This window comes from Mustelus asterias, chromosome 1, assembly GCF_964213995.1.
Source record: "Mustelus asterias chromosome 1, sMusAst1.hap1.1, whole genome shotgun sequence".
Lineage (NCBI taxonomy): Eukaryota > Metazoa > Chordata > Chondrichthyes > Carcharhiniformes > Triakidae > Mustelus > Mustelus asterias.
In genome coordinates this window covers 113480246-113493729 of record NC_135801.1, presented here as the reverse complement: position 1 = coordinate 113493729, position 13484 = coordinate 113480246, and the positions used below count along the sequence as shown (strand labels likewise).

General features: G+C 46.6%; 1 protein-coding gene across 1 annotated transcript in view; it reads right to left on the bottom strand.

Moving 5' to 3' along the window:
- Nucleotides 1-13484, bottom strand: part of LOC144498716 (PGAP2-interacting protein-like) — a 77512-nt gene that overhangs the window by 25661 nt on the left and 38367 nt on the right. Inside the window, exons 7-8 of the mRNA XM_078220318.1 lie at nt 8854-8970; nt 4399-4478 (exon numbers count right to left, since the gene is read on the bottom strand). Of these exons, the coding sequence (XP_078076444.1) occupies nt 4399-4478; nt 8854-8970 (197 nt within the window). The remainder of the gene's footprint in view (nt 1-4398; nt 4479-8853; nt 8971-13484) is intronic.

The following is a 13484-nucleotide window of genomic DNA, read 5'->3' as shown; positions in this document are numbered from 1 at the left end:
GGCAGGATCCCAGTGAGCACAACAGCGAGTCATCATCATCCTCCAGCCTTCAACCAAGACTCGCAACCATTGCCACCCCAGACACATTAATAGGGTCGGATGTTTCTGGGGGATATGGTGGTGGGATGACAGGAGCAGGGGAAGGGTGATGTGGTGGTTTGAGGGCCCAGGTCAGTTTGCAGGGGGAATAGCAGCTGCACTTGCTCCTGGGGTGTGGTGGATGTGTGTTGGTTGCAGCCCCCTCACTGCACAGCACCAGCTGGGTGAAGCGGGCTGCAATCAGGCGTCCCTCGCTGCCCTTCCTTGCCGGACACCTCCTATTGCCGTCCGCCCTCTTTCCTCCGGCTCTTCATATGGCGGGGCATCCACCTCGCCCCCTTACCGCTCCTCCTTCTCCTCCTCCTCCTCTTCCTCTTCCTCTTCCTCCTCCTCCTGCTCCTCCTCCTCCTCCTCTTCCTCTTCCTCCTCCTCCTGCTCCAGCTGGTCTCCCCGCTGCTGGGCAATGTTGTGAAGAGCACAGCAAACGATAACGATGCGTGAAGCACAGGGTCATACTGGAGGGCCCCCCAGCGCAGTCCAAGCAGCGGAACCGCATCTTCAGCAGGCCGATGCCGCTCAACGACGGACCGGGTGGCTGCATGGGCCTCGTTGTAGTGAGTCTCTGCCTCGGTCACGGGCCTCCGCACAGGCGTCATCAGCCATGACCTTAGCGGGTAACCTTTGTCACCCAGTAGCAATTCTGGGAGCCTGAGCTGGTCTTCAAAGAGTCCAGGGATGTCCGACTGCCGGATCACAAGGCTGTCATGGACACTCCCTGGGTGGCGTGCATCAACCTGCATGATCTTCAGCTGATGGTCGCAGGCAATTTGGACCTTCAGGGAGTGGAACCCCTTCCCATTCAAAAATTACCACGACCCTGCATGGGGGGCCCGCAAGGCGATGTGTGTCCCATCCACTGCTCCCTGCACATTCGGAATCCCGGCGATGGATGGGAAGCCGAGAGCCCGGCCTCCTGCTGTGCACGGCCCACATCGAAATTAATGAACTGTCCTGCCCGGGTCTACAGGGCATCTGTGACCTGCTGCACACATCTGTGCACAGAGGCCTGGGAGATCCCAGCTAGGTCACCACTGGGTGCCTGGGATGACCCTGAGGCGTAGAAATTGAGGGCTGCCCTCACCTTCACGTCCACAGGGAGTGGGTGGCCTCCGTTCCCCTGAGGTGCCAGGTGTGAGAGCACCTCACAAATGTGGTCTTGGATAGGCACAGTCGGCGACAGCACATCTCCTCCGAGAGGGCCTTGAAGGAATTGCGGGGCTGGTACCTCCTTGCCCTCGGCATCCTCCGCCTGCTGTGCATCCTCTCGGGAGGCTGCCCACCCACCTCTTGGCCCTCAGCAGCAGCCCCCTGCCCTCCTTCCTCAGGGTCTGGTGGTGGCTACTCTTGTGGTGGTCTCTCCACGCCCACCACCTCCTGAGCCGCCGCCCCCTCCTCCTCCGTCCCCGTTGCCACCAACATGGCCAGCTCCAGATCGAGCAAACCGAGATCCATCTGCACAGTGGGTTTGGAAAGAGCAGAGAATGACGGATAAAAGCAAATTACTGCGGATGCTGGAATCTGAAACCTAAAGAGAAAATGCTGTAAAAGCTTTAACAAAGGATCATCTGGACTCAAAACGTCAGCTCTTTTCTCTCCTTACAGATGCTGCCAGACCTGCTGAGATTTTCCATAGAATGACGGATTATTCTCATTGGCTGCATAGACCCAGCAACACCCCAATCCCTCACTTGGGCCAGAATCCCCACTTGTGGGAGCTGGGAACCCCACACAATCCATAGCGCCGTGCGTGGCCCGATTAGGGTGGTGTGAGATTCCCATCATGACAAATGCTGACACAGATTATGCAGGTCGGTGTGCAGCCGTGGGCAATTCGCGCCCTTGAGCCATTGCTATGTGTGGAACTGCAGCATCTGCTACAGGCATGTGTTGGTGGTCCCTGTCACAGGGCAGGGACAGACTGCAAATCAGCACCAGATGTGTGCCCAGTGACAGCAGATTCCATGCAGTCCATGGCTGAACCTCTGCACCCCGGCCTGGAGCAGCAGCTGCTTCATCTGGTTAGGCCTCAGTCAGCACATGGTACACTCCTCCCCCACCCTGGAACACCAGCACTTAGTAGAGTCCCTGACCACATCCCGTGGCGAGACAATGCCACTGTAAAGTGCTGTGGAGGGGGAGGGTGAGCGGGAGCCCTCGAGGCTGCTTCCCACAGTGCGCGACAGAGCTGCCCAGGAAGGGAGGGAAAGCGGGAGCCACCCCCCCCCTCCCCCACAGATATCACTGGCCCATGGGCCAATACCTGAAGGCAGCAGGAGGAAGGCCACCAGGCATCTCCAAAGCCTGTCTGCAACATCCCCTGCACTCCGCTGGCAGCACTTATCACCTCACGCCAGTTCAAGGCTGCCATGCCAGGTTGCAACTTTTAAATACCTAGTCTGATTTGCGCCAAAGTTACATCACGCCAAAGTGATGGGAGATGCAGAAGTGGGCAGAGATTGCCGTGTGGATTCCGATAATGGCATGTAAAGGTATGTAAACTCATGCTAATCAGCGGGGCACCGGTTTTCAGCGGGTTCCCGGCAGCGCCATTTTTCTCCAGCTGGGAGATGCACATGGATCGTAAAAGCTGGCGGGGAACCCAGGAAATGGCCAACACGTGCATCTCTCGGCCCAACCTGCCAGAAAAGTTGCGGGTCGTGGTGGGAGATTCGTGGCCTACATTTGTAATGACGATCTAGGCAGTCTGACAGTTTTTGAACACATGATTCTCAAAATCAGGCCAGTGACAGGTTCCTGTTCTCATGGTGCATTTGGTTCTGAGCATCTTCCTCACAGTGAATTCTTTCTTCTAGTCCTGGACCAATTTTTCACCAACACCAAAATTCAGTACCAGTGCAATGCCATGTATGCTGGCCATACATTCCCACAACTGGCAGATTGTACCAAGTAGCATGTCCCTTTGGCTGTCACAACAGGCAAAGTGCAGATCATACTCAACCACCCCATGCTTGCAAAATTCAAAACTGTCCAGCATTGGATGTGATTGGGTAATTGGACAGCATTTGCTAAACAATCCTGATTGTGCTAACAATTATACTGAAAAATAATTTATTATCAATCAGGTTCACATTCCGGCTCACTTATGTATGCCAGAAGCTACATGTATTCACAAACAAGGCCCTGTCCTTTATAGACAGAAGGTGCATGTCCATGTATTCAACTAAACAAAAGCTTAGGGGACGACCATTCTTTGGTTCATTCCCCAAGGCAATGTCTTGACCAGTCAGTGTCGACCTGCCTGATTTGAATTTGAACAAAAGCGTGGCAGTTAACTGTTTTCTGGTGCATTTTTCATGGCAAACCCTATACGAATCAGAGTCCACTTGCAAACCAATCAGTACTCTCCTCTCATGCAGTATAAACTGATGTTCATTTACTATTAGTGTTCTTGCAAACTGTCCTGATGTATTCAAGATGAAAAGCTTTGACAGCATTTCTCTTTTTTCAACAATACTTGAGTTCTGTACTACCAAACAGACATGTGGAGCTTGCTACTACAGGGACTGGCTGAGGTAAATAGTACTGATGAATTTAAGGGAAGGTTAGATAAGTTTATAGGAGGCCTTGTGACATAGTAGCAGCATCTCTACCTCTCAGACAGAAGCACTGGTTTTGAGACACTTTCTGGGACTTGATGGCCATGGAAGGTGCATTTATAATGTGGCCAAGCAGGTTGATTATCATCTGCAAATCCTTCTGATATGCCTATGGCAGGTGGTAAGAGCGGGAAAGTTTCCTGGTCAGCATGAACCATGTGCTAACTACAATGCAACAGCCTCCCCATGTTGAAAGGCTCCACATGCAGGTGCTTGCTACAGGATTTACTCCATGGCAAACATTCTCCTAGCATCAAAGGACTACTGAAAAAAGAGAAGTTGATGAGGGAGAAGGGATTTGAGCTTTATGCTGATAAAAATTGGATGAGGAAGAATGGTATGGGGGTGTGGAGCACACATGCCAACATGGACTCGTTGGGCGGGATTTAATGGCCTCACTCATCCCAAAACCGTAAAATTCCACCCGAGGTCAATGGACCTTCCTGTGCTCCGCCCCTCGCCCTCTCCGATTCCCGGGGCGGGTGGGCTGGTAAAATTCTGGCCATTGAGCCTGTTTCTGTGCTGTATATTTTATCTAATTTTATTAAGTATATACCACAAATGATGTAATTTCCATAAGCAGTTTTGTTTCTCTTTATCACTTGCCCATTCTGGTAAAAGTTCTGAAGTGATATACAGTAAACTTTATATAGTGTAAGGGAAAGGTAGACCAGATACTCACCTGGTTGAGTAATTTCTTCTGATACAACATATATCGATGTCCTAATCCTAACAGGCCCAAACCGACAAATAGCCAAAGCACTGAACAGGAATAGTGTAGCGTTTGAAAGAAAAAAAGTTTCAGATTAAAAATGAGAGTATTAATTTGAACAGTTGTTTAATGAAAGCAAAATACTGTAAACGGCACAAAAGCAAAGACTCTTTGAAAGACCGAAAGTACACAACATTCAGACATTCAAATTGTCAGTTTGGCATCATTTTGATTTTTCTTACAATAAATTGTATAATGGGATTTCTGGAAACACAAAGGTTATATAATTTTATGATGAATCAATTTTCCAACCTTATCCAGGGATAGATGGTATTTATCCCAGTGTGTTAGAAGCGAATAGAGAAAAAGATTTGTAAATAACTAACAATTATTATGAGAGAAACATAGTTCACTGGGAGATACTAAAAGATTAAAAACGGGCTAATGTAATAACCATATTCAAAAATGGTGACAAAACAGACAAAGACAACCACTGACCAATTAGTCTTACTTCTATTTCACAGACTCAATTACCAGGAGTAAATGTAAGGATCACCTGTAAAATAATAACTACTTGACAACAGCGTGAAAGAGGACACCCTGCCTCAACAACATTCTTGACTTGTTCAAGGAAGTGATAACCCAAGTCAACTGTGGTAAGACCTTTGACATGGTATAGCCCGACTTCCAAATCTTTCTGTCAAAGTTCCACATGAAAGGTAATTAAATTAAAAATGGTGAGGATTCAGGGCATGGATAAGAACCGGGTTGAGGGGCAGGAAACAAGGCTGGGGTGGGATTTTGAAATAAAGGATAATAATTTTAAAATCAAGACGTTATTTGACACAGGAGTGATAGATGAATGGGACTTACTTTGAATTAAGATATGTAGAGGAGTTTTGGATGAGCTCAAGTTTATGGAGGGGAGAATGTGGGACAGCAGTCAGGAGTGTGTTGAAATAGTCTGCATTAGATTTCTCCTGTTTGACTTTGCCGCTGCCTCGAGTCTGGAGGGAATGAAAGCAAATGAATGAGGGTTTCAGCAGCAGACAAGCTGAGGCAGCGGCAAAGTCAGACAGGAGAAATCTAATGCAGACAAATATAAAGTGATACATACTGAAAAATAAAGACAACGGGAGCAATTCTCATCAGCGGAGGCCGTTTTGCGGACTTCCGTGCGTTTCCGCGGCTAAGATTTCCAGATACAATATGGAAATCAGGATTCAAATTTCATCAGCAGGGCCGGGACTGAAGTCTCTGGGCCCACTAGTGTCTCTCTCCTCCCCCAACCCCCTGTCCCCCACCGGGAGTGGTTCACTTCAGTGGGGTTTACAACTGCTCTCCACTAATGGGGAACAAGCATCCGACCCTACTGGAGGGAACAGAGGCCATTGAGGCCCCCCAGGAGGTTGGGGATAAGAGGAATGCCCATTGGGCAGTGCCAGCCTGGCCGTGCCAGCCTGACACCCTGGCACTGCTCAAAAGGCAAACTGGCAATGCCCAAGGGGCATCTTGGCACTGCCCACAGGGCAGCAGGCAATGCCAAGGGGGTGGGGCCAGAGGGAGCAGGGCCTATTGGGTGGGCAATTGGTGGGGGTGGGGGTGGGGGGTCCCGCTGTCACTCTGCACAGGGATTGCAGGCAGAGAAAGGGGGACGGCGATCGGAGCAAGCCATCCGGGTTGGGGGAGGGAGGGTGAGGGCTGCTAGCGAGGGGGTCGGGACTGTCGGACAGGGAGGATGTGGGTGGGGGGGGGGGGGGGGGGGGGCGAGTGGGGTGGGGGGGATCGGGACAACAGGGCTGGCCGGGTGGGTGGTGGGGACATTGGGGCTGGCTCAGGGAGATTCGAGAGGTCAGCAATCAGGTGGTGGGGGCTCTGCAAGACCAGCGATTGGGAGCTGTGGGGCTGGTCAGCGATCAGGCTGGCCAGTGATCGGGAGGCCGGCAGTGCGGGGCTACTGCGCGTGCGGTGATCTCCGTACTGACAGATTGGTGTATGTGCAGTGGCCCGCTCAGCACTATGCTGCCAGCCTCTCGAGCGGGAATAGGCCCTGGCCAGTAATTTTCAGCGGTAATCCCGCTAGGGCACTCTGATGCACAGAACATTGTCGATTCATTCCAGAAATCATGCTGAAAAAATCAGGAGTTACTCCCATTTTTCCACAAATTGGGGACTTAGAATCCTTTTGAGAGAATCCCAGCCAATGTGCATACTATACTCCAAGAAATGTACAGAAATTGCTAATGATCAACCTGAAAAGGTAACTACGGGACAGTTCGCTTAGAATTTGTTGCAGGAGTAACACTACATGGTCAATCTACATAACCTACACATCTTTGGACTGTGGAAGGAAACCAGGGCATTTGGAGGAAACCCGCACAGACATGGGGAGAACGTGCAGATTGCACACAGTCATTCAACACCAGAATCGAACCCAGGTGCCTGGCACTGTGAGGGACCAGTGTTAACCACTGTGCCTCCGTGCCACCCATGGTGTCCCTCAGGGTTCAGTTCCAGTGTTACTTTTATTCACTGTGTATTTCAATGATGAGCATCTAGATTTAGTGGAAATGGAGTTAAAATTTGCAAGTAAAAGACATCATTAATTTCTTAGGAGACTAAAGCGAAATCAACAAGGCAAGGGAATAGGGTAAGAATTGGCATTTAGTGTTCAATGTCAGTAAATGGTGAGATGATGCACTTTGGTATGAAAGAAATAACATTGTGATTATCAATGGAATTAACTGTAGGAAGAGAGAGATTTGAGATACAGGTACAGGCACATTAAAGGCACCTCAGCTTATTAAGGCCATAACAAAAAGGCGAATGGAATTTTACCTTTTATCATCTAAAAACCAAGCAGTACCATGGACAGAAACTTCAATGGCCCTATTGGTGGATTTGCATAAGGTGGGGGGCAGGGGGGGGGGGGGGGGGGGGGGGTGGGGGGGGGGTTAAAATAGGTGGCTTCCCACCACCCTCAAGCCTCTGATCTGGCAAGTTAACAGCGGATGGGGGGGGGGGGGGGGGGAAGAGTTGTTGCCTATGATGGTGGACAGGAAGAGTGGTGGACGAGGCCTAGGGCCTGCCCTCACCTCAGTTGAGATCTTTGTGTGGTCAGTTAATGGCCAAGTCCCTCCTGGTCCCAATTTTGAGACCAGTGGGAGGAGGTCAGGCTAGAGGGGCAGGGGGTTACCCTGCTTGAGCCACGGGCAGCAAGGGATGGGGGCTCTCAATCAAAGGCTCCCAATGGGGACCATCCCCTCCTCACCCCTACTAGTGCTCCTTCCTACCCCAGCTTATCGTCAAGACCCACATCCCTCTCTCCTTTCCTGGGATTGCCCCTTCTATTCCCGCTATCACAACCCCCACCATTTACCATTGTCCTCTAATATACCCTTTCTAAAGCCTCTGTATCTTTCCCAACTCAAGAGTGCTGCCTCTGTGACTTACTTATGAAATTGCTTGTAGTCTCAGCAGTGGCCACTGCTCCTGTCATCTAGACCCCACAACTATTAGAGATAGTCTGGTTTCAATGCCATATTCATAATTTTAAACATAGAATCACAGAATGGTTATAACACAGAACGAGGCCATTAACCCATCATGTCCATCCCAGTCTTTGCAAGAGCAGCTCAGCCACTCCATCTCACCTTTTCCTTAGCTCTACAAATGGTTTCTTTTCAGGTATTTAGCAATTCCCTCTAGAAAGCCATGATTGAATCCACCTCCACCACACTTTCAGGCAGTACATTTCCAAATCTTTTTCTCGTCATTGGTCTTTTTGCCATTCACCTTAAATCAGTGTTCTCTAGTTCACAACCCTTCTAAGTTTCTTTCAATTTACTCTATCTATTGATTTTGAACACCTCTATTAAATCTCTCCTCAACCTAATCTTCTCTAAAGAGAAGAACTCGAACTGGGCCTGGGTAAGATACTCTACCAGAGAGTCAGTGCAGACTCGATGGGCCGAATGGCTTCCTTCTGCACTACGTGACTCTATGACTACTCTCAGTTTTCAATACTCCCAAGTTTTGTGTCATATCTCTAAGTCTAGGCCATTATACATCATCAAGAAAAGCAATGATCCCACAACCAATCCCTGAGGAACCCCACTGCATAACTTCCACTTGTCCAAAAAATAATTGTACACTACTACTCTCTATTCCCTGGCACTCAGCCAACTTTGTATCCCTGATGCAACTTTCCCTGTTATTCCATCGGATCCAACATTCTTTGTTCTTTGGGATTTAACCTTGCTGGCATATTGCTTTCATGTTTCTAAAACACAAGCACTGTTTATGTGGATTTTCTCAAGTCAATTAAATTTAAAACCAGAAGTACATCTGTGTTGAGGTTATGTGAAAGAATACAGGACAAAGTGCCATTATATTTTCTCAGTGTAGCTGAATTATGCCACTTACATAGTTTGACATACTTCGCCAAGAGTTTGAAAAGAGTCACATTATTAGTTTCTGATGGGACTGATTTAGACTTTCGACCAAAGAATACTCCCAATCCAATCAAGTGCATGATGACACCTGAAAAAAATAGGGGAAAGTACAAATTGAGGACTTGGTTCGCAAACTTTGTCACTCTATTAAATATCGTTCTTTTTAATCTACAGACAAAATGATAGGAAATTTCACTAATAAATTAACAAACATTTCTGTTCATTTGGGTTAAAATTAAGTTTTCATCATAATTTAGCTTTTCTACATGTTTTTAAACAGATGATAGATAAGGATTCTAGAAATAAAAGTTGCAATGGAGTATAAACTAATCAGTTATAATAACCAAGGCTTAACCAATTCTCATATGGACTCAAGGCCTATGGTAAAACTGTCAAACAACAACTGAGATCCAGAAGTCTTTCTGATATAGAAGAGTATATGGCAAGTATAGGCGAAAGAGAAAGCAGAATAAGTAACCTAATTAGATTGGGCGGGATCTTCCGAGCAATGATTACCAGATTGCTGCTGTGTTCAAAAACTCCCCTATTTGTTCCAGTACCTTCCGAGCCTGGCTGCCACAGAAATACACAGTGCAGCAACCCTCATGGAACTCTGTCAGAGTGAAGTAGAGTCGGGGCAAAGCAGGACATGTCCCCTTTTTTATTGGTACTTGCTGCCATTTGGTAAGTTTAAAGATCCAATCTAATGTTGGTGAATAGATGAGTGAATGAGTGAATAGAGTGGGTGAGATTGGAGGGTAGGTGAATAGGTGGATTAGGTAACGTGTGCAAGTGGATAGGGTGCGTAAGGTAAGTAACTGGGTGAGGTGGTGTTAGAGGGGTTTAGGATAATCTGGGACTAAAAGACTAATAGATCAGAATAGGTTAATTTAGAGTGAATATAGTATAGTAAAAATACAAAGTACTTGGAGTTACAAAGGTATTGTTTGCATAGAAAGATATATAACCACTGTTAGAGAATTTAAACATGTATTTTTGAAAACATACTATATTCTGTATTAAAGCATACATCTTGCTCTAAGCATGATGGGATATAGCTAAGTAAGAAGAACCACATTCCTTGAAAAACAATACAGCTACTGAGAGAAGCAAAGGAACTCTCTTATCAGCGTGGGCTTTAGAATGTACAAACTTCCCAGACAGAAGAATGAACAGAGTAATTCAATTTTCCTGATAAAGGATTGCTAAATAGACAATGGGAAAGGAACTTTTGAATTCTATGGACCTACATATTTGGGTCTCTAGGAGACAGTGGGAAAAAGACTTTCAAACTCTATGAACTTACGTATTCTCATGCTATCAGAGAGTAAAATGTTATTGGCCAAGGTAAATGATTCATAATAAAATGATTGACTCATGTCCAGCTAGGATGAGCAAAGAGGCAGGCAAATGATTTTTGAAAAGTGTATAATTGTAATACTAATAACAATGCAATTTAGAATAATTTGGGCTGCCCCAAATCATTCTCCCACACACGTGGACCTGGCCTGGGTAACAATAAAGTACGTCTTCAACCATAATTACTATCTCCGTGAGTTCTTTGCATTTGTAGAGCTGTAATTAATAAAGAGAAATCTCTCACATGAAAGCCAGCATAATACATGAAAAGCTCTTACAGGTGGGTAAGGTGGGTGAGGTCGGTAGGTGGGTCATTGGGTAGTCATATTGAGGGGTCTTTTTTTTCAATATATAAAAGGTAAGAGAGAGGCAAAATTCGCCATTGGACCACTGTAAAATGAGGCTGGAGAAGTAATAATAGGAAACAAAGCAATGGCACAGGAACTGAATAGTTACTTTGCATCCGTCTTCACGATGGAAGACACCAGTGGAATGCCAGAACTCCAGGAGAGTCAGGGAGCCCAGGTGAGTGCAATGGCCATCAGTAAGGAGAAGGTTCTGGGGAAACTGAAAGCTCTGAAGGTGGATAAATCACCTGGACCGGATGGGCTACACCCCAGGGTTCTAAAAAGAGATAGCTGAGGAAATTGTGGAGGCATTGATGGTGATCTTTCAGGAATCACTGGAGGCAGGGAGGGTACCAGAGAACTGAAGGGAGGGAGGCAGCAGATGGGAAATTATAGACCAGTTAGCCTGACTTCGGTCATTGGCAAGATTTTAGAGTCCATTATTAAAGATGAGATTGCAGATACTTGGAAGTGCATGATAAAGTAAGACTGAGTCTGCACGGCTTTGTCAAGGGGGGAGATCATGTCTGACAAATTTGTTAGAGTTATTTGAGGAGGTAGCAAGGAAGTTAGATAAAGGAGAACCAGTGGACGTGATTTATTTAGATTCCCAGAAGGCCTTTGACAAGGTGCCGCATAGGAGACTTAAATAAGTTAAGTACCTATGGGTGTTAAGGGTAAGATCCTGGCATGGATAGAGGATTGGCTGACTGGTAGAAGGCAGTGAGTGGGGATAAAGGGGCAGCCAGTGACTAGTGGTGTGCCTCAGGGGTCAGTGCTGGGACCACAACTTTTCACAGTATACATTAACGATTTGGAGGAAGGAACTGAAGGCACTGTTGCTAAGTTTGCAGATGATACAAAGATATGTAGAGGGACAAGTAGTATTGAGGAAGCGGGGGGGCTGTGGAAGGACTTGGACAGATTAGGAAAGTGGGCAAAGAAGTGGTAAATGGAATACAATGTGAAAAAAGTGTGAAGTTATGCACTTTGAAGGGAGGAATGGAGGCATAAACTATTTTCTAAATGGGAAAATGCTTAGGAAATCAGAAACACAAAGGGACTTGGGAGTCATTGTTCAAGATTCTCTTAAAGTTAATGTGCAGATTCAGTCGGCAGTTAGGAAGGCAAATGTAATGTTGGCATTGATGTCGAGAGGGCGAGAATACAAGAGCAAGATATACTTCTGAGGCTGTATAAGGCTCTGATCAGACCCCATTTGGAGTATTGTGAGCAGTTTTGGGCCCCGTATCTAAGGAAGGATGTGCTGGCCTTGGAAAGGGTCCAGAGGGAATTCACAAGAACAATCCCTGGAATGAAGAGCTTGTCATATAAGGAATGGTTGAGGACTATGGGTCTGTACTCGTTGGAGTTTAGAAGGATGAGGGGGGATCTTATTGAAACTTACAGGATACTGCGAGGCCTGGATAAAGTGGATGTGGAGAGGATGTTTCCACTAGTAGGAAAAACTAGAACCAGAGGGCACAACCTCAGGCTGAAGGGACGATCCTTTAAAACAGAGATGAGGCGGAATTTCTTCAGCCAGAGAGTGGTGAATCTGTGGAACTCTTTGCCGCAGAAGGCTGGGGACGCCAGGTCATTGAGTGTCTTTAAGACAGAGATAGATAGGGTTTTGATTAATAAGTGGATCAGGGGTTATGGGGAAAAGGCAGGAGAATGGGGATGAGAAAAATATCAGCCATGATTGAATGGCGGAGCAGACTCAATGGGCCGCGTGGCCTAACTCTGCTCCTATGTCTTATGGTCTTACAGGTATTCAGGTCTGGATAGAGGTAATTGGGTGGTTGGTGGGTAGTTGAGTAGAAATAGTCAGATCATCTGGGCTGGGGTTCTAATCTGGTCAGGTCCAGAAGTTAGTTGGGTTGGAAGTGTAGTTTGGTGGTCAGAAGGATGGTTGGGTCAGATGATTAGTCGTGTGGTCATGGGATGGTCAGGTGAATAGATGGGGGGGGTGTAGTTGGGGGGAGGGTCAGTCGTGTAGCTACCTAGGTGTTAGACTAAGTTTTAATCTGTCGAATATTTCCTGGGTAACTATCCAGCAAGCACTACCGAAATGTTGGGAAACTCTGGCCTGAATTTTTGCACAGATGGAAAGGCTCTTCATATTTATGAAAATGGCAGAAGCCCGGATTTGGAAGTCCCTCTCCTGAACACAGCCCTCACCATTTCTGTGGCAGGTTCTAATTTACACATCTGTGGTTCACAGTGACAACTGCACATGTTAAAATGTCTTCAGATTGATCTGATTTTGGCTAATGAGATATCAAAAATAGGGTTTGTGTACTTCAGACCTGATAGGAGAGTCTAAAGTTGGCAAAGTTATTTGGAAAGATAGGATACCCTTTTGGAGAGATAGGAGATACGCACCAGGACACCTTTGGGAGAAGTAAGGTGCCTTTTGGGATTGTAAAATTTAGACATTACTCATTAAAAGTGAATAAACTTATTGGAACTGTCAAGCTCATTGAAACTGTGAAAGGAATTTAAATCACCTGCTCTTTAAATATTTGGAAACAAAACTAGATTGTCTGTTGATATATGCCAGAGGGTTACCATTATAGGGTTAATGCTGTATGACTGATTTCATAAGAGATTAAATATTTGAAGGAACCTAAATGTATGGAAAAGGTTCTTCTCAGTTTGGGTGGGTTTTTTTACTTGGTGAATTCATCAGTAGACACTTAGGAACTTAATTTAACCTCAACATGAGGTCTGCCCATGTTGGGTAATGGGTGAATTGACATGGAGGCTGCAAGGGCAAAGGGTGGGGAGCATGGACTGGTATAGTTTGGCATAGGAGCTATGAAGTTCATGGGGTGGTTGGAGGGACAGAGTTTGGCATGGATATTATATGGATGACTATAGCAAGTGTGTG